This window comes from Meriones unguiculatus, chromosome 1 (genome assembly GCF_030254825.1).
Source record: "Meriones unguiculatus strain TT.TT164.6M chromosome 1, Bangor_MerUng_6.1, whole genome shotgun sequence".
NCBI lineage: Eukaryota > Metazoa > Chordata > Mammalia > Rodentia > Muridae > Meriones > Meriones unguiculatus.
In genome coordinates, this window is record NC_083349.1 from 169,944,714 (window position 1) to 169,965,624 (window position 20,911).

Consider the following 20,911-nt stretch of genomic DNA (forward strand, 5'->3'; position numbering starts at 1 on the left):
TTTGTTCTTGAGACAGGGGCTTTGTATGAGCCCTGGCTGGCCTGCAACTCCCTGTGTAGTCCTGGATGGCTGCAAAAATCTTCCTGCCTTTGCTCCTGTATGCTGAGATTGTAGGTGTAACCAGCAGGCCTGACTGTACATAATTCCTGATAGCTATAATGAATGATAATGTTACTAGTTAATATATTAACTGTACTATTTTAAATAAGCATATTTTTTATTATAGAGAATGTTTCATTATGATACTTCTGCACTCGTTATTTTAGAGTACGTTACTTCTGTTTAAAAGTTGCTGTAGAAGAGTATACTGTAGGTACATAATTCCTGATAGCTATAATGAATGATAATGTTACTAGTTAATATATTAACTGTACTATTTAAAGAAGCATATTTTTATTATAGGGTATGTTTCATTATGATACTTCTACACTCGTTATTTTAGAGTACGTTACTTCTGTTTAAAAGTTGCTGTAGAAGAGTATACTGTGGCTGGGCGTGGGCACAGTGGCGCACACCTGTGATCCCAGCACTCAGGGGGGCAGAGGCAGGCAGAGCTCTGAGTTTGAGGCCAGCCTGGTCTACAGAGCAATTCTAGGACAGCCAGGGCTACACAGAGAAACCCTGTCTCAGAAAAAAAAAATGGAAGGAAGGAAGGAAATAAAAGCGTGCTGTGCTGTGATGGTGGCAGCAGATCACATAGATCTTGCATTTATTGTGTCTCTTGACTGTATTTTTTTTCTCCTGCATTTAACCTTAATCTCATGTTGTGTTTTTCATTGTGGCCTTTAAGTGTACAACAGCTACACTAACATTAGGAAGAGGCCATGTTGTTTAATCTGGAAACAGTATCAAAGGTGACTAAGGACTGGGGGGGGGGAGGTAGTCAGTGATGGTCCTTCCCTCCTTCTAGGCATGCATTTTATTAGCTCTAATCATGAAGAAAAAAAAAGAAGCGATGGTGGCTGTCAGAGTTGTGCATTATTAGAGACTCAAAACTGATCACAGTGTTAAGAATAAGTGACTACTGGATGTTCAGTTTTAAGTAGAACATCTGCATAACCTCTAAGGCTCAGGGAACATCACTGACTAGGAGGCAGAAAGACTGCAAGAGGCAGAGGATCAGAAGGAGTGCTTTCAAACAGTCCTGTCTGGGAATGTCATGGCTGTTGCACCTATGAACTCACAACAGCAGCAACTATCTGTGCAAGATCTCATTAGCATTGTGTCTCTAATGGGGAGGGTCTCATAAAACCACCCCTTCCTGGGGAGCTAGAGGCAGTTTCTCGGAGAGGCAGTATCATACTCCTTAATGGTATAGACACTGGTATAACTCCCATCCATGCTCATGTAGACAACCCTAGATAAATGCAGAGAGCTACAAACACATGCATTCATGCACACGCACACACACACACACACACACACACACACACACACAGGAAAGTAGGAAAGGAATGGTTGAGAAGAAGAAATTAAGCGAGAGAAGGAAACTGGGGAGAATATGACAAAGTAAAGTGAAAGGGGAGAGGAGAGAGAGAAATTATGAAAGAATAAATCAGTTTTAGAAAGAGAGCTCTGCATTATTAGGAATGAGGCTGACAGAAATTGGCTGTCTGATGAGTGAGTGTTCATTGCTAACTTGTGCCCAGACTGATAGAGTTCTGTCACTGACACACTCTTAGCTACTAGGGCCTTGCTTGGGCGGCACCAGAGCATGGCACTAGAAGGTGAGTAAGAGGAGTGCTCTTGCTTCACAAGATTTGCCAAGAGTGGGAGGGTTGTGAAAGCAGCATGGCTGAGGTGGGGCTGGCAAACGCCCTAACCTGGGGGATGGGTGAGGGCAACGCTCAGTCAGAGGATGTTCTTGAGGAATGCAAGAATTTGGAGTAATTGGAACCAGATCAGAAGTACACAGTTGAAGAAAAAACAAGAGTGAGGAAGCTATGGAAGAAAAGGAGTCCCAGAATCCATGATGAGACTATTCCAGCAGCTTCCATATACCTAAGCAAGCTCAGTTTACCCCAATGCCAAAAAGTGGTCTGTAACAGGAAGGATTCTCTTGTAGATCTATAGCAGAAGAGCAGCCAAGCCAGCAACCATGGATACCTGGAGAGGGAAAGGAGCGATTGTGGCAGGGCCTCAGAGTGATCCCAGAAGGACTGGTCACTTCCAGTAGGGCAAGATGGGGAACTGCAGACTGTGATACTGAAAATCCGGACCCGGTTAGAATGGACGAACATGCTTATGTCTTTATTTCTAAGAAAAAAAGATAAAATGTAAAATAATTAGAAAAATGGGAAGAAAATAGAGAGTAAGTAAGATAATTCATAGCACATTGTGGTTTTAGATGTGATTGCAAAAGAGTCAAAATACAGGGAAAAACCTTATAAAAGTTTATAGTAGCTAAGATTAATTTAGTAAAATAAATATTTTTTATGAGTTTAGTGCAGCTTGTGCAGGTTTCTAGACACAGAGGTGCATAGCACTGCCCTGAGCCCAAGCATGGCGTCATCCAACACAGCTTCTAGTTCAGAGTGTGTGCTAAACAGGTGTGCTATATTTTTCATTTTATACTATACTTTTCTCTACAACTGCTATGTTTAGATGTTTACAGATACAAATATTCCCCACTGGGCTGTGATTAACTACAGTATTTAGAACAGTAAGATGCTGCTCAGGTTTGTATCCCTGGAGCAAGATTGTACAACCTAGATGTAGCCACATTGTTAGGTATATGTGTATATACATTCTGATGTTGGCACAGTGAAATCTAAGGCTATCTGATCAGATGTCCCTGTCATTAAACAGTGTGACTTTAGGCATTTGTGGCACTTTTTTTCTGAGAGGCTCATATCATAGTGATATTTTGCTATGCAATTTATTCTCTGAATTTTATTGCTAGTGATGATCAGATTTACAGAGTAATCCTGTTATACTTTCTACTTTTCAGCACCTCCCTGTTGGGGTGAATGACAACCCTGACCTGTTTTTCTTATATAGTGTTGTAAGAAATCACATAGGAGCCTGACAAGCCAGTTTTCTGTTAATTTTTTTCATTTGTTGTCCCAGTGCCAGGGTTTACTTGGGATAATTTGACAGAGCTTAAGTTCTCACTGTTTAACAAAATGAGAGTTCACTAAAGTATAGATATTTATAGAACTGGTGCTTTTAAAACTGCCACCAGTATCTTCTGTGCAACGATTATACTGATTTTATTATTTATTTGGACATCCTTACTTGTAGAGTCGGGTTATTTTCTTGTTTTTATGTCTCTTACCTTTGTATAACCTTGCTTGTTGCAATCATTAATAAGAATGTGCTTGAGCTTCCAGCATTAACTCAGCAGGTTTCAGTTGAATCCTACAAGTTTGCACTTTGCCTCCCTCCCTTCTTTCTCCTGAATTAGTGCAAGACAGCTGCTAACATAACATTTAAAAAATTTTCCTACAGTATTCATAAATTCTCTGGTTATAAAATCTGGCGAGGTAGAACGGACTTTTCAGGTATCTAAGGTTTTTTGTTGTTATTGTTGTTTTTCATGAAGGCTTGTTTTATTTCTTGTACACACTTAAAATAGGATTTCCTTAAAAATTTGAAATGAAATTGCTAATAAAAATAGTGATATTTTGCTATGCAATTTATTCTCTGAATTTTATTGCTAGTGATGATCAGATTTACAGAGTAATCCTATTATACTTTCTACTTTTCAGCACCTCCCTGTTGGGGTGAATGACAACCCTGACCTGTTTTTCTTATATATATAGGGACTTTGTAGGAAATAGATAAAAGTATTTTTGATATAAAACAAAAGTATTAGGGCTGGAGATGTAGCTCAGTTGGTAGAGTGCTAGCCAAATAGACACATTGCTCTAGGTTTCATCTCTAGTACTTTGGAAATGAGCATGGTATTGTACACTTGTAGTCCCAGTCCTTGGGAGACAGAGCAAGGAAATCAGAAGTTTAAATCATCCATCACTGCAAAATGAATTCAAGGCCAGCCTTGTCTATATGAGACCCTGTTGAAAAAAAGAAAAAAAAAAAAGTATTTAAGATCCACAGGGAGGAAACTGTTGGCTCCCAAACATCGCTGTGTTTGAAGTTACTTGTCTCCTTTAGCAAAAGCTCTTATTTTTAAACCATTGTGATTTTATGACTAAGCATAGTAGAAAAAAAACATATGGAATTACTCCTAATTTGATCCCTCAAGTTGGTATATTTTCTTAACCTAGAACCATAGTGTTTGTTCTGAGTGCACTGTACTGTTGTGACAGTACCCAGAAGCCATCTCCTCAAGCAGTGCTTTTCATCCTTGCCTACAATGTCTGCCTGGTCCCCACAGGGTTACTGGGAGAATGAGTGAATACAGAGGACAAACATGAAACCAAACTGTTGAGTAAAAGTGAGGATCAGTAGTCGTTGTACTCTTTATCCTACTTCTTTTAGCAGTGATTCTAAACTTAAGAATTGTCATTTCTAGCTTAAATGTTGTCTTATTCTGTTCTTTTAAGTTCGTACAAAAAAATTAAGTGTTGGAAGTAAACCAGAATTGCATTTAGAATATTTGTGGTTAGTTCTTAAAGTTATCTTATTTTAGAGGGATCACTTCAAAAGTTCCTATGGTTATATTTCAATTAGGTCATTGTTTTGTATTCAGTTGGCTGGGTTGTTAAAGGTTGGTTGGGGGATATCTAATAAAGTTTCTCTACTTGTTTGGGAAAATATGAACATATATTATTACTATTATATGAAATAAGAGTTCAGTGAGTGTTACCTATATTTTTTGGTCACTTGTTTTTAAGAAATAATGTATGCCTAGAGAGAGTCTAATAATAAAGAAATGATATCCTCTGCTTGAAATGATTTCTTCCAAGGCCAGTCCTATGTATACGGGTGACCCTGCTTGCCCAATGAGAAGTACTCTCTCTCTCTCTTCTTTCTGTGTGTGTGTGTGTGTGAGAGAGAGAGAGAGAGAGAGAGAGGGAGAGAGAGAGAGAGAGAGAGAGAAAGGTGGTGCATATGCATGCTGAGGCTAGAGGTCAATGTTGGATGTACTTTTCATTAGTCTTCACTTAAGTTTTTGAAAGTTTCTCTTTTTATTTTTTTAATTAAATTTATTTATTTTTATTAATTACATTTTATTCATTTTGTATCCCTCCATAAGGCCCTTCCTCCTCCCCTCCCAGTCCCATCCTCTTTCCCCAAGTCCACTGATATGGGAGGTCCTCCTCTCCTTCCTTCTGATCCTGGTCTATCAGATCACATCAGGAATGGCTGCATTGTCATCTTCTGTGGCCTGGTAAGGCTGCTCCCCTCTCAGGGGAGGTGATCAAAAAGCAGGCCAATCATATTATGTCAGAGGCAGTCCCTCTTCCCATTACTATGTAACCCACTTGGACACTAAGCTGCCATGGACTACATCTGTGCAAGGGTTCTAGAATATCTCCATGCCTGGTACTTGGTTGGAGTATGAGTCTCTGGGAAGACCCCTGTGTTCAAATTTTTTGGTTCTGTTGCTCTCCTTGTGGAGTTCCTGTCCTCTCCAGATCTTACTATTTTCCACTTCTTACATAAGATTCCCTGCACGTTGCCCAACAGTTGGCCATAAGTCTGCTTTGATAGTCTGCAGGGTAGAGCCTTTGAGAGGTCCTCTGTGGCAGGTTCCTAGCTTGTTTCCTGTTTTCTTCTTCTTCTTCTGATGTCTATCCTCTTTGCCTTTCTGAATGGGGATTGAGCATTTTAGTCAGGGTCCTCTCTCTTGATTGGTTTCTTTAGATGTACAGGTTTTAGTAGGTTTATCCTATGTTATATGTCTATATGAGTGAGTATATACCGTGTGTGTCTTTTTGCTTCTGGGACAACTCACTCAGGATGATCCTTTCTAGGTCCCACCATTTACCTGCAAATTTCATGATTTCCTTATTTTTCGTTGCAGAGTAATACTCCATTGTGTAGATGTACCACAATTTCTGCATCCTTTCTTCAGTTGAGGGGCATCTGGGCTGTTTCCAGCTTCTGGCTATTACAAATAAAGCTGCTACAAACATGGTTGAGCAAATGTCCTTATTGTGTACTTGAGCCTCTTTTGGATATATGCCTAGGAGTGGTCTGGCTGGATCTTGAGGATCCTAGTTGTCTGAGAAAGCGCCAGATTGCTTTCCAGAGTGGTTGTATGAGTTTGCATTCCAACCAGCAGTGGAGGAGGGTTCCCCTTTCTCTACAACCTCTCCAGCATGTGTTGTCACTTGAGTTTTTCATCTTGGCCATTCTGATGGTTGTCAGGTGAAATCTCAGGGTCGTTTTGATTTGCATTTCCCTAATGGCTAATGACGTTGAGCATTTCTTTAAGTGTTTCTCTGCCATTCGATATTCCTCTACAGAGTTCTCTGTTTAGCTCTTTTTCCCATTTTTTAATTTGATTACTTGGTTTGCTGCTTTTCAGCTTCTTTAGTTCTTTATATATACTGGATATTAGCCCTCTGTCAGATAAAGGGTTGGTGAAGATTCTTTCCCAATCTGTAGGCAGTGGTTTTGTTTTGATGATGGTGTCCTTTGCTTTACAGAAGCTTTTCAGTTTCATGAGGTCCCATTTATTGATTGTTGCTCTTAGAGCCTGTGCTGTTGGTGTTCTGTTCAGGAAGTTTTCTCCTGTGCCAATGAGTTCAAGGGTATTCCCCACTTTTTTCTAACCAATTTAGAGTATCTGGGTTTATGTTGAGGTCTTTGATCCACGTCAGTTTTGTACAGGGTGATAAGTATGATCTATTTGCATGTTTCTACATGTAGACATCCAGTTAGACCAGCACCATTTGTTGAAGATGCTATCTTTTTTCCATTGTATGGTTTTGACATCTTTGTCAAAGATCAGGTGTCCATAAGTGTGTGGGTTTAAACTTGGCCTCACTGATTAGACTGGCCAGCTGTTAAGGCCCAGGGTTGTCCTCCTCCCACTTCCCCAGTGGTGGGATCACAAATGTGGACCATTGCAAACAAATTTTACATAGTTGTAGAGGATGAAGCTCATATCCTTATGCTTGTGTGGTAAGCACTTTAACTACTGGGCTGTATTCTTAGCCCCATAAAAAGCTTTTTTAACAAAGAACTAGGAACTGGCGGAATGGTTCAGTGAGGACCCAGGACCCACATAAAAGCCAAATGAGTGACATGAACATCTGGTACTCAAGTGCTGCCATAGGGAGATGGAGGGTGGTGACAGGAGAATCCCTACAACTTGTAGATGAGTTAGTGTGGCATATGCAGTAGCAAAACAATAGGAGTTTGTAGTGATGCACACACAAACACACACACGCATATGTTCTGTTTTTCTTTAAAAGTATTCACATTCATTATTCCTTTAATGTGCAAATATATTTGGAGTAGGTATTTGTAACCCTAATTTTTGAAAATTATTTTATGTGCATTGGTGTTTTGCCTGTATGTATGAGGGTGTCATATTCCCTGGAACAGGTATCAGAGGCAGATGTGAGCTGCCATGTTGGGTCCTGGAAATTGAGTCTGGGGCCTCTGAAAGAGTAGCCAATGCTCTTAACTGCTGAGCCATCTCTTCAATCCTGTGTAACCCTAAATTTGATTTCACTCCTAGTTTACAGAATAAAAACTGAAGACACTGAGGTTATTGATAAAAATAGTATTGGAAACAGCTAAGTTCTTAAAAAGTGACTTCATATTTAGCACACCAGATTGGTTATTTCTAAGAGACCCACAAAAATCTCTTACAGTTTTCTGTCTTTCTTCTCTCCTACATGAGCATCTATTTCTTGTTACTAAAGCTCCTGAATGTTGTAGAGGTAGAAGTGTAAAGCTGAAAATGAAAATAGCTCCTTTGAAACCAAAATCTCCTCCCGTGTTAAGTAACTGGCTTTCGGAGCACCTGCAGGTTAATCACTTGCTGGTTTTGTGCCTGTATCAAGACAGTACTCCTGAGTGCTGAATGCCCAAAGTTGGAGGAAGCTTGTTTTTTGTTTTTCACCTTGAAGAATTTACAGTTACGAAGGGGTAATGGTGTACAACCAAGAGACACTTGGAAATGATGCTGTTTTGTCACCTATAGGCAGAGTGCTGCAGCTGCCTTGCAGGTAGTCAGTGAGGCTTATGAGTGATGGCTGACCTGCTAGATCAACAGCTTACAGTTTTCTCTATGGTGAAACTGGTTAGGGAGAGGAGTTGTGGAATGGCTGTTGTGTTAAAGGGTGGAATTTCAGTTGCTCTAGAATTGTAAAACAGGAAATGAGGTAGTGTGTATAAATTTTAAAGGGCGTTATGCACCTGGCATAAGATGACTTCATATACAGCAATAATTTAAAATGTTGACTCTGCTCTTACAGTATTCACATTAGAATCTAATTTCCATCATTGTTCCTCCTTGCCTCTGCATGAGCCTCATGTATGAAGATATAGTTTCTTCACCATAAAATGGGGTTAATACTAACACCCTGTCCATATTTGAGAATTAAATGTATTATAGGTTCGGTGAGATGACTTATCAAATAAAGACACTTGCTATAAAGCCTGATAACCTCAGTTTGATTCTTGGAATCTACATGATGGAAGGAAAGAACCAGTTCCTTCACGCTGTCCTCTAGCTTCCATGTAAATCTCATGGTGTGTTTTTGCATGCGCATGTGGGAGAACAGATGAAGGAAGCAAGCAAGCAAGGAACAAGAGAGGGAAGAAAGGAAGTTAGTTTCTAAAGGTCTGTACTGTAAGGAATGTCCTTGATATCCAAGTGTTGGCACAAAGCACTCTGTGCTATTTGCCACTGCTTTTTTTATTTTAATCACAAGGACTTTTGGGTTTTAAATGTAAAATAGTATATCTGATAGTATTTGAAAGATGCATTTCATGATTTCAGCCAAAGGTAAGAAAAGCAAGGTACTGTTACAGTAAAGAAATGACATAGTAATGTACAGTAACTAAAATTCAGTAGCTCAGCTTGTCCTACTAGCACATCTAATCTGCTTCATTTACCTCTCGGTGTTTTTCCCTTAGTATAATGTCTCTTTATAGACCGAGTAATGTTCCCCAAGTATTGCTTGTCAGGGATTTTAACTGACACTATCAAATGACCTATTAAGAAGTCTGTGTGCTGATTAATCTTCATTACAAAATGAAGAATGCTAAGCCCCAGCCATTGTAAAAATTGAAATGGTTATAGAAGTTTATCACATAGTTTCAAACTTCTGTTCTGGCCCATATTGCCTGAAATAGCTTTCCCTTTGCATTGGCTGAGAGGTAAAAGAAACTTGTTTAGGATAAGGCGTTCTAACACTTGTAAGTAATTATGTTGTTGGGACAAGCACGCAACTTTGTAAAGTCGTTTGCTGTGGATGACATTTCAGTGAACTGCTGTTTGCTTATGTTAGTCCACAGTAGTGTGGGGATTAAACACTTGATCTAATGAGTCTGCAGTTGGAAACTGTGAAAGATATATAAACAGTCAATCTAGTCATTTCCAGGTTTACTAAAGATTTAATCAACAGATGCTCTTTGGCTTATGACTTTTATTTCGTTTGTGAAAACTAAGATGTTTTGGGCATCAGTTTGGGTACACTGAATAGCAATAATCATCTATCTTTAAAACTCTCTTTAGTGCCCCAGGTTCTTCAAAGCTGCACTGCATTCATCGAGAGGTATGGCATTGTGGATGGGATATATCGTCTCTCTGGCGTTGCCTCCAATATCCAGAGACTTCGGTAAAACCCTTTGGCATTTTCTTTTTATTCTTATTTAACTCAGCAAATTAAAATTATTTCAAAAACATTAACTTTGATAACAATGGTTATCAATGACGTAGTTGAGATACACTAGGAAAGAATATCCATGTTGTTCTCCATCTAAACGACACCTTGTTATTTGTAGTATCCCAGAACCATGCTTGATAAACCCTCAGTAGATGGTACTTTTTATCTCTTTGAAATGTTGGGAAAAGGCCAGTGATATGGCTCAGCAGGTGAAAGCACTTCTGAGCACTGTGACCTGAGTTCCAACCTGGAGCCCAGATGGAAAGAAGAGAATGGATTCCCTAGTGTTTTCTGACCTGCATGCACGTTTCTTGGCGAGTGTGTCAAAAGTAATATATGAAGTAATATATGAAATGTAATGATTTGAAGAAAATAGAAAGCCACTGAAGTAAAGGTATAAACCTTTGGGACTAGAGGTTTCTCTATTTTAATATTAAAGTTGTGTTCTTGATTTCACATGGATATCTGACAAAAAGATAACCTCTCATTACTGTTGAAGTCCAAATATTGGTTTGTGACATGTAATAATTTGAAGGAAACAGCAACTCTGAAGTAAAGGTGAACATTTTGGATTTCTGTTTTCTGTTCTACGGTATATATTTTCTTCTCTTCACTAAATCAGTCCTTGTCTTCTGTCTGAGTTAGTCATGAGTTTGATTCTGAGCACGTCCCCGACCTGACGAAAGAACCTTATGTTCAAGACATCCATTCTGTGGGCTCCCTCTGTAAGCTGTACTTCCGAGAACTCCCAAACCCTCTGCTCACCTACCAGCTATATGAGAAATTCTCTGTGAGTACTGGATGGGATAGACCCTCTCAGAGTCTCCTGGAGTTTTGCTGTGTTTTTATTCAAAACATGTTTTGGTTTAGTTTCAGATGAGACTTAGTTGTGTGCTGAAAATGTCTCTCTGATCTGGGTCTTTGAAGTTTTCAAATTGTTGCTCTTTTATTTCGCCTTAAAGCCACTAACTTACCATGCATGCCATTGAATACTGTCATGCTTTTTTAAAAAATTATTTTTTTATTAATTACAGTTTATTCACTTTGTATCCCAGGTGTAGCCCCTTCCCACGTCCCCTCCCAACCCACCCCCTCTCCCTCTTCTCCTCCCATGCCTCTTCCCTAGTCCACTGATAGGGGAGGTCCTCCTCCCCTTCTGTCATGCTTTTGAATGGTGGCAGCTGAGCACTACAGCGTGTGGAAGCAGTGTGCCTTCTTGATGCTATGTTATCAGCTCACCCTGTAGTGAGTCTCAGAGTGAGATTGCAAGTCAGGACTCTCATTTGGCTAGCACAGCTCACTTGTTTGTTGGGTTATGTCTGTTATAGGATGCTGTTTCAGCAGCAACAGATGAAGAACGATTAATAAAAATCCATGATGTCATCCAGCAGCTCCCCCCACCGCACTACAGGTAAGTCAGGACTTGACAAACGGATACTAGCAGCCAGAAACAGAACTTTATAATAGGAACAGCTAGATCTTTGTGGCTCATATGTAAACTGCTTTCTCTAATAATAGAATCTATAGTGCTTTCTTTTGGTCACTATCTTTTATTGGTTTTAATCTCTGTGTAGTTGGGGATCCATAAATGTAATAATAGGTAATATGTGAATGTGGAATGTGTGTGTGGTGCATGTTTGTGTGAGTGTGTGTGTGTGTCTGTCTGTCTGTCTTTGGTCTGTCTAGTTTAACTTAAGTGTAAGTCGATTATTTTATTTGCAAAAATCTTCTCAGTTATTTCAGTGTGCATAGAATTGTTTCAATAAATAAGGTGTACAGAGACATTGCAGCTGAGTGGGCTTTTCACTGTGGAAGCACATCAGCTGTCCAGGTACTGTCCCTGGTGCTACTGGAATTGCTCAGGCCACCTATAGATTTGTTAATGCCTTGCTTTTATGCTCTTATATGTTTAGGCTCTTTAGCTGAAACAGAATTGCAAAATATCACTGGTCTAGAAACTTAGGTTTGTGGAAATTTCATGTTGAATGATATTTAAACTTAGTAAGTGTGTGTGTGTTTTCTTATTTTACTGTCAGAAACTTACAAGCCAGTGAGTTCCGCACAGCTGTATGGTGTCTGTTTCAGTTAGTGTGCTGTATTTCATTTTCCAGAACACTGGAGTTCCTGATGAGACACCTGTCTCTTCTAGCGGACTATTGCTCCATCACAAATATGCATGCAAAAAACCTTGCCATTGTCTGGGCACCAAACCTGCTGAGGTAATTTGTATTTGATTTACAAACTCAAAAGAGTGCATTTTCTTGAGTTAAAAAAAAATCATGCATCATTGTTCCTCAAGAAAAAAAAATTAACAAGTAAAACAAACTAAAAAAACAAACTATTATTTTATTAAATAACACCTTTCTAAAGCAGCCAACTAGACTACAGGGCTTTAAAAGTATGATTCCTTCCACTGGTGTCTCTGTAACTTCTGTGCTGAAGAATTGTGTGTTAGGAGACCTCCCTTCATGGCTCTGATGGAACTGCTGTTGACCCCACAGGTCAAAGCAGATAGAGTCGGCCTGCTTCAGTGGAACAGCAGCTTTCATGGAAGTGAGAATTCAGTCTGTGGTTGTTGAGTTCATCCTCAATCATGTAGATGTGCTCTTCAGTGGCAAAATCAGTGCTGTCATGCAGGAAGGAGCAGGTATGGCTCAGATGGCTTTTTTTTTATTACCAGGAGCAGATTCCTAAAATAATGGAGAGAACGTTGCAATTATTATTTCATCTAATACTGTGTGGCCATGGTAGAAGACAGCTAATTTAAGTCTGTACTGTGCCTATATAGTGAACACTACATAGCACACTTTCATGCTGTACGTTCACTGCACATTAAAGATACCTTGCTTTAGGGCTGGAGAGATGGTCTAGCCCTCTTCCAGAGTGCCCAGGTTCTATTGCCAGCGCCCACATGGTGGCTCACAATGTCTGCAGTTTCAGTTCAAGGAGAACAAACACCTCCTTGAGGCTTCTGTGGGTACTGCATGCAGGTAGAGCAAAAACACAGGCAAAACACCCCTACACAAAAAAATAATTAAAATGATTTTTCAAATTAAGAAAAAAAATCTTGCCCCTATTATTAGTATGCATAAAGGTATGAGATAAAGCAGAAAAAGAAGAAAAAAAACCATCCTTCCCAAACTAAAGATGTCTGAGTTGATCACCTTTACCTGGTACCTTTTTATAAGGGAAGATAGATTATTATAGAATTTCACAGTGTTCTGAAATGTCACCTTCTGTCTCTCATTGAATATAAAGCACTGTGATATTTGTGAAAACTATTGAAAAAAAGTTGAAACTGTCACTAAGTAGAGAGGGGATAGACTAAGTAGGGCGGATAGACAGACTGATACATACATACAATACTGACGTTATTCCTTTTCCTTCTGAAGCTTCTCTGTCACGGCCCAAGTCCCTGCTGGTTTCCTCTCCATCTACCAAGCTGCTGACATTGGAGGAAGCCCAGGCAAGAACACAGGCCCAGGTCAATTCTCCCATTGTGACTGAAAATAAGTACATCGAAGTAGGAGAAGGGCCTGCTGCGCTTCAAGGGAAGTTCCATACCATAATCGAATTCCCACCTGAAAGGTGACACACTCTAAGAACTAAGTTAAACTGTGGCTTTGTGGCTATAAATGATAATTTGTTTTAATTTTGTTATTTTATTATTATATTAAAGTCTGGGGCAATTCTAGAAAAATGATTAATTGGATATAGATACTGAACCCTTTATAAGGACTGATAAAAAATTATTACAAAACTTTATAACAATGTAATATTTAAAAAGAAGTTAGTTTTTCAAGAAAAAGTTATGATAAAAACTATACACATTCATAAGTGGTCCTGAAACAGCTTATTCAGAAAGTAGTGAACGGGCAGTGAATTCTCTGGTTCCTGACTGCCATCAGAGTTGCTGGTAATTGTGGGATGTGCAAACCCTGCTGTCCCAGCTCAGATCCACCTGGTCAGGAACTGGAGGTGGAGCCACCTGTGCGAATGTGAAGCCCAGAGAAGCCGCGAACTTGACCCAAACAATTATCAACTTGAGTGATGCATTTATTTTGTTCTACAGTTTTTGGTTTTCACTTGATTTTGAGGACTTGAGCACTATGAAGAGGGCTGCAGTCTGTCCTCTCGGACAAGCAGATGCCCTCACTGCTTCTCTAAGGAAATGCTAATAACAGGCTGTGAGCCCCTTACTCTGCCTGTAGGACTAGCGAATGTATGTGCAAGTTATTTTTGACGTTTCTGCTGCTCTTCTGCCTGTGCTCATGAGTGTAAGGATCTTGTTTCTCTAGGTGAGGTAACACTAATAATAATAACCGCAGAATTTCTTCTTTTATATTTTTGTATATTCTTCTACCTTTTCTTTCTGTGACTAAAAAGTTGGCACATAGTCTTTCCATTTCTGAGTTGATCTTGAGAACCTTTCATATTTACTCAAAAATGTCTTTACTGAGTAGTGATTTAAAAAATAGATATTAGAATGTAGAAAGGCTTGGTTTTCCTGAAACCCTGCTTTCCACTCAGTTTCACAGTATTACGGAAATTAGTTGAACTTCTTAGGTCTTCATTTAATCAGCTTCGTGTGTGGTTCTCTGCTTTTAAAGGACATTCTAACTGCATAAAGTAGTGGGCACACTGACCGCCATTCCGCATATGCTAGATTCTTACCCCTCTTTTGTCCTTGTTCTCTCTACTCACCTCATTTTCCTATACTGTTTTATTTATTTAACATAAGTGTCCTCTTTTCACTCTTTTTTCAGATTGTGAGGTGCACGTGGCCTTTATGACGCCATTGCTCACGTTGCTACCACGTGAGCTCCCATGCCGTGTAGAACGCGCTGTGCGGTGCTCCGCACGGCAGGGAGAAGGCTTGTCGCCTGCTCCCGGCGTGCTCCCCAGGCTGTCTGCTTCGCCGGGCATTTGTTCGCTTCTTGTTCTCTAGGAAAAGATAGAGCCGTGGCTGTCTTAATATTGATGGCTGTCTTCTGTTTTTTAGAAAGAGGCCTCAGAATAAGATGAAAAAATCTCCTGTCGGCAGCTGGCGTTCCTTTTTCAATCTGGGGAAGTCATCTTCGGTCTCTAAACGCAAGTTGCAGCGCAATGAGAGTGAGCCCTCAGAGATGAAAGCCATGGCTCTGAAAGGTGAGCCAACTCTCTGCCACCCTGTCCTGCCGCAGCAGACTACCTGGTGGCTTTTGACGTCACCGCTGTCCTCATGGCCTCCTTCTTTAGGTGTACCCTCCCTAGGCCATCATGAAACATTCACTGTAAAGTGCGTAGTCGTGTGGCACAGGGGGATTGTCTTCATGTCTGAGTATCACCTATGCATAAGATAATAAAATTACATACAGAAGAACTTAATTTTTTAAGAAAACTGAGTAGATTTTATAGACACACAGTTAAGAAGTAACAGTGCATTCGTGACATTATTTCTATATTGTAACATAGCTTGTATATTGCTGATAATAAGCAAATACTGATCTGTTATTTACTTGTTTTGGTCTTTAATTTTATAGATTTAAAATGGACAAGTTTGTTCACCATACTTTCCAAGTTTATAACTCTTATAAGCAATAACATTTTGTCTCTCCTAAGTGACTCGCTGATGGGAGTATTGTGTTAATCAGATAGATCTATTATTGTTGAGTAAATTACTATTTAAAATAGTTTTTAAAAACTCATGTTCTGATAAGTACACCTTTTTCATCTAGAAAAAAAATGGGAGCATTTTTCTCTTAGGTACCATTAGATATATTGTTCAGTTCATTTACATCATTCAGTTTGCAATTATGAATTACCCATGTTAGATATTTTGATAGCAGGCTATGCAGAAAGAAAAGTAAGGTAATGCCCTGCCTTTAGAGTCTCACTAGAGAGTCATCTGTGTAAGAAAATGACTGCCAGGATGCAGGCACAGCTGAAGTAGAAATCTATGTCTGGCATCTTTGGCTGCCATTGCCAGTTCTAATGAGGGTGGAGTGGTGGTCAGGAATGCTAACTTTTTAAGTTAACATTAGTTTATGTGTATGGATATATTTGCCTGCATTTGTGTGTGTGCGCTCCATGTGCTTCATGCCCATGGAGGTCAGAAGAGAACACTGGATTCCCTGGAACTGAAGTTACAGTTGGCTATGAGCTGCCTGCTGGGTGGGTGCTAGGAATCAAACCTAGATCTTCTGAAGATCATTAGTGCTCTTAACCACTGAGCCAGCACTCTAGCCCGAAGAAAGAGAACTTTCAACTTCTGAGTTGAAGGAGGTGCAAGTCACCTGATCTTTAAGGCAACTAAGAGTCCTGTTTCAGGAGATGAGAACAGAGTGGAAAGAGGGGCAGAAAAGAAATTGGAGAAAATAAATTTTTAAAGGACTCTTAAGAGAAATTGTTAAGGGATGAGAATAGGAAGAGATGGTTAAGAAGGTTGCAGAGAGTATAAGAGACAGAGCTTAAAGTATCTGCAGTTTGGAGTCCTGGCTGCCAGCATGTCAGAAAGACATAGAAATTTAGCATGTAAGATTAATGTATTCACTTGAAATAACTGAGTTTCCTGGGGCTACCATTATAAGTTATTACAAATTGAGACAGGAAGCACAAAAATGTATGGGAACTCAGTTTGGTAGTGTCAGCCTGACTATGTTCACTTGGAACTTCTTGGGGAAGATTCCCTCTTGCCTCATCTATCTCCTTGTGGCTCCTGGCATCTCTTGCCTATAGGTGGCATCACTCCATCCTCTGCCTGAATCTTCATAGAGCCTTCTTCTCTGTGTCTCTTTGTCTTGTATTTTTACAAGAGCATCATAGTTGAAGATAGGGGCTACTGGAAGGTGTCATCAAAGAGGCTGGAGGAATGGCCTAGTGGTTGAAAACTGTTCTAAAGGACTGAGTTAGGTTCCTAGTACCTGTAATTTAAACATCACCCTTTTCTGGCCTCCTAGAGCACTGGCATACATGTGGAATACACTCACATGGACACATACACATGAATAAAAATAAAAACTTTGAAGATATCACCCAAGGTTATCAGGTTGGTCTTCAGGACACGTATAAGGAAAAAAAATCTTTTAGTTCATGTCTATGCTCAAGTTAATAGGCTTTGGGAATGAATTTTTTTTTCACATGGGAAACAGAATAATGCAGCATTTTACATAATAGGGTGGTAAACCAAAAATGACTGTCAAGATGCATAGCTGGTCACAATCAGACATACAGCCAAGTGTGGAAAACACCAAGCCTTAATTATTGTGTTAGTCCTTAATAATCATGGGCATTATACTATTTGGTTTTTATTATTTAGGTGGCAGGGCAGAAGGAACCCTCCGCTCAGCTAAAAGTGAGGAGTCTCTTACTTCTCTTCATGCTGTTGATGGTAAGACTGAAATGTTCTGTGACGGATTGCATAAGAAAACATGCACACAGCAATGTTTTGAATATATGCTTAGTGGAAAGAGTATGAATTATCACCTCCAGTAGTATTGGTATTTATTAAGTATGGTTCAGTTAAAAACTCATGGATATTTTAATATGGTGGAGTATTTTTGGCATGAATGCTGTTTATATAAAATGGCTAAAATGTTTGAAAGCAAGCATATTTATCAATGCTTAAAAGTGAGTATCAATATTTCCTTTAGAGTTGGAAATGGGATCAGCTTTGAGACTTACTTGTTAGTTAATAGTGGGTGGTCTTCATCACTCAAGGGCCATTTTCAGTTGGACCTAACAACTTAAAATGAGTCTGCCTCCAAAGGGGACCAACATCTGGCAGATACTGGAGGGAGGTGTGGTCACAGCAGAAGTTGAAACTCAGAATCAAACTTTATGAAAGCAAGTGTTGTACTAAGCTATGTTTGTGCTTCCTTGAGAAGTGAAAAGCCGCTTTCCATTAGGGGAAAAGGAGAAGTATTTTAAGTGTCTGAACGGAGTGTTTTATTAAATGTGTGCTAAAACTTTTTAATTATGAAGAAACATTGTTTCTTTTTGTTTTGGGTACCATAAGAATATTTTTTCCATAGTAAACAACCTTTTGTTACTGTTTAGTACCAAAGTGTTATTTTAAATGACAACTTCTACCTTACAAGTCATATGTAAGGTCAGTGATAAAATAAAACACAAAGTGACAACAAGAGTCAGTGTTGGGCCTATAATACAACCCAAAAATCCCTTGCCTTCTTTTAAGCCAGGCCATGGGTCAGTGCAGTCTTCCCTGCTTGAAGCACATGTGCTTGCTAATTAGTGTTTGGTTTGGAAGTTCTCTTACCACAAGTGTGACTGATATTTGTACACCAAGAGACAGCTCATGGGAAGAAAATTAAAAGTTACATTTTTCTTACCCTCTGCAATATTATTACTGTACTAGATAGGTGACTAGTGGTGGCTCGTGTGCCCTGTGATATCCATGCTTTGACATTGTTGTTCATTTTTACCAGGTGATTCCAAGTTGTTCCGACCCAGAAGACCCAGATCCAGCAGTGATGCGCTCTCGGCCTCTTTCAATGGAGAAATGCTGGGGAACCGCTGCAATTCCTATGATAATCTGCCCCACGACAATGAGAGTGAAGAGGAAGTGGGGCTGCTCCACATTCCAGCTCTTGTGTCTCCTCATTCAGCTGAGGATGTTGACCTGAGTCCGCCGGACATTGGAGTGGCCAGTCTGGATTTTGATCCAATGTCATTTCAATGTAGTCCTCCAAAAGCTGAGTCAGAGTGTCTGGAGAGCGGTGCTTCCTTTCTGGATTCCTTAGGGTATGCCGGGGATAAACAGAGCACCAGTAGGAAAGATGGAGAAGCAGGTGGTAGCCAGTCACAGACTCCAGGAAGCACTGCAAGTTCTGAACCTGTGTCTCCAGTCCAGGAGAAACTGAGTCCATTCTTCACCCTGGACTTGAGCCCAACTGAGGACAAGTCTTCTAAGCCATCTTCATTTACAGAAAAGGTTGTTTATGCTTTCTCTCCGAAGATTGGACGGAAGCTAAGCAAATCTCCTTCCATGAACATATCTGAGCCCATTTCAGTGACTCTTCCACCTCGAGTGTCAGAGGTCATTGGTACTGTCTCCAATACTGTAGGTCAGAATACATCACCTCCATCTTGGGACAAAAGTGTGGAAGAAAGAGATGTTATAAATAGATCCCCCACCCAGATAGGAAAGATGAAAACAAGTGAGAGAGAGGCACAGGAAGGATGTGAACCTCAAGTACAGCCCCTGGAGCAGGGGCCAGCTGAAGAAATAGAGTTGCCAGGGAAAGAGGAGCGGCCTGTCTCGAGCAGTCAGAGCAAGGCTGTGCCTTCTGGACAGAGTCAGACAGGTACCTACCATTTGTTCTCCTCCATTCCTTCTCTAAGTTAAGAGGGGTCTTCCGTCCTGTATGCCATCTGTGCCTTTTAAGAGAGAGCCTTCTCCACAGTTAGGCTATAATCAAAGAGAATATTTTTCTGAATGGTGCTGAGGGCTCAAAGCCTAAACTAAAACAAGTCAAGCAAAACTCCCCAAAGGGCCCATGGTCCTGCTTCAGACCGTCACAAAAGACCCTTTACCTCTTTGGAAAGTCAGAATTCATGGATAATTTTTGCACAACTGTGTAGCTCTTGATTCTGTTTTCTCTTCTAATGCATATCGTATTATAGCCTTACAAGTTAACAAGCCAGCCTACACCATCCATGTAAAACTTATCACAGTCTAAGCACTGGAAGCTTGTACTCTAAGTGGCCTTTTCTAAGTCAGGTGGGGGCCTGCTTCCCCCTCCACCCTAGTGTGTAGCAGTTCAAGAGGAGTTTGCAACCTTTAAACACTATGTTAGGTTTCCTTTTGAGCCAGTTGTATTTTCAACAGCATTTGCATGTGGGATAGAAGATCATGGATTGCCATTTTGAAATATGGAAGGCACCTGTTTTTAGTGATCACATGGGGAGAGTTTGGCTTTCCGTGTAGGGTAACATAAGCTACCTTTTCATTCTAATTTTTTTTCCCAATTTCCCACTAGGAGCAGTTACCCATGACCCCCCTCAGGATCCCGTTCCTGTCAGTTCAGTCTCTCTTATCCCACCACCACCGCCTCCGAAAAATGTCGCCCGAATGTTGGCATTAGCATTAGCTGAGACTGCACAGCAAGCCTCAACTCAAACACTGAAGAGACCAGGGACTTCCCAGGCTGGCTGTACTAGTTATGGAGACATGGGAGTAATTACATCTGAAGAGAAACTGCCTGCTTCCTACTCTAGTGTTACTCTAGATCAAATCTATTTCCAAACGGACCGACCAGCAGAGCAATTCCACCCGCAGATCAATGGACTTGGAAATTGTCACCAGCCTCTCCCAGAGACAGCAGCTATGGGAGATCCTACCCATTCCAACATAACTGACTCTGGGGAGCAACTCCACCAAGTAGACTTAATAGGCAATTCGCTACATCGAAACGATTTATCTGGAGACCCAGAAAAGGCTAGAAGCACTTCAGCTCCCTTAACAGACTCAGAGAAGTCTGATGATCATGGAAGTTTCCCTGAAGACCAGGCTGGGAAGACCAGCATGTCCACTGTCTCCTTTGTGGAGCAGGACCAGTCTCCACTTCATTTCTCCAGTGGAGATCAGCCCCTCTCTTATCTTGGTACCAGTATGGATAAACCCCATCATTCCTCAGAACTTACAGACAAATCTCCTATGCCCTCTACTTTGCCTAGGGACAAAGCCCACTCTCTTTCTGGGTCCCCTGAAGAGAATACCAGCACAACTACCATGGCTTATATGATGGCAACTCCAGCAAGAGCCGAAACAAGCACCAGAGATGCCAGCAGGGTCATGGTTGAACAGCCCACTGCTGCTGATTTTGTGGCTGCTACCCTTCAGCGCACCCACAGAACTAATCGTCCCCTTCCCCCACCTCCTTCCCAGAGGCCGGCAGAGCAACCACCAGTTGTGGGGCAGGTACAAGAAGCACCAAGTGTAGGATTAAATAATTCCCACAAGGTAAGATGGAGAGAAAGTCAATGAAGTAATATATTTTTCCAAAGGTATGTTATTTTTCAGTAGGGTATGTTATCTCTGAGTCAGATACATTTCACTCAAGGGGCAGGTTTCCATGAAATGGCTGCTGTTTGAAGTTGGAGAGCTCTGCTTTTGCCTGGCAATTGGCTTTGTGGTACAGATAAAGCAGGCC

General features: G+C 40.5%; 1 protein-coding gene across 9 annotated transcripts in view; it reads left to right on the plus strand.

Annotated features, from left to right (window-relative positions):
• The window catches only part of Arhgap32 (Rho GTPase activating protein 32), a 247,903-nt gene that overhangs the window by 220,056 nt on the left and 6,936 nt on the right, over window positions 1–20,911 (plus strand). For all 9 annotated transcript variants that reach the window (XM_060371387.1, XM_021647027.2, XM_060371383.1 and 6 more), the window contains 10 exons: window positions 9,608–9,710; window positions 10,404–10,548; window positions 11,087–11,169; window positions 11,870–11,977; window positions 12,260–12,405; window positions 13,151–13,346; window positions 14,761–14,906; window positions 17,056–17,127; window positions 18,185–19,063; window positions 19,739–20,721. In XM_060371387.1, the coding sequence (XP_060227370.1) occupies window positions 9,608–9,710; window positions 10,404–10,548; window positions 11,087–11,169; window positions 11,870–11,977; window positions 12,260–12,405; window positions 13,151–13,346; window positions 14,761–14,906; window positions 17,056–17,127; window positions 18,185–19,063; window positions 19,739–20,721 (2,861 nt within the window). The remainder of the gene's footprint in view (window positions 1–9,607; window positions 9,711–10,403; window positions 10,549–11,086; window positions 11,170–11,869; window positions 11,978–12,259; window positions 12,406–13,150; window positions 13,347–14,760; window positions 14,907–17,055; window positions 17,128–18,184; window positions 19,064–19,738; window positions 20,722–20,911) is intronic.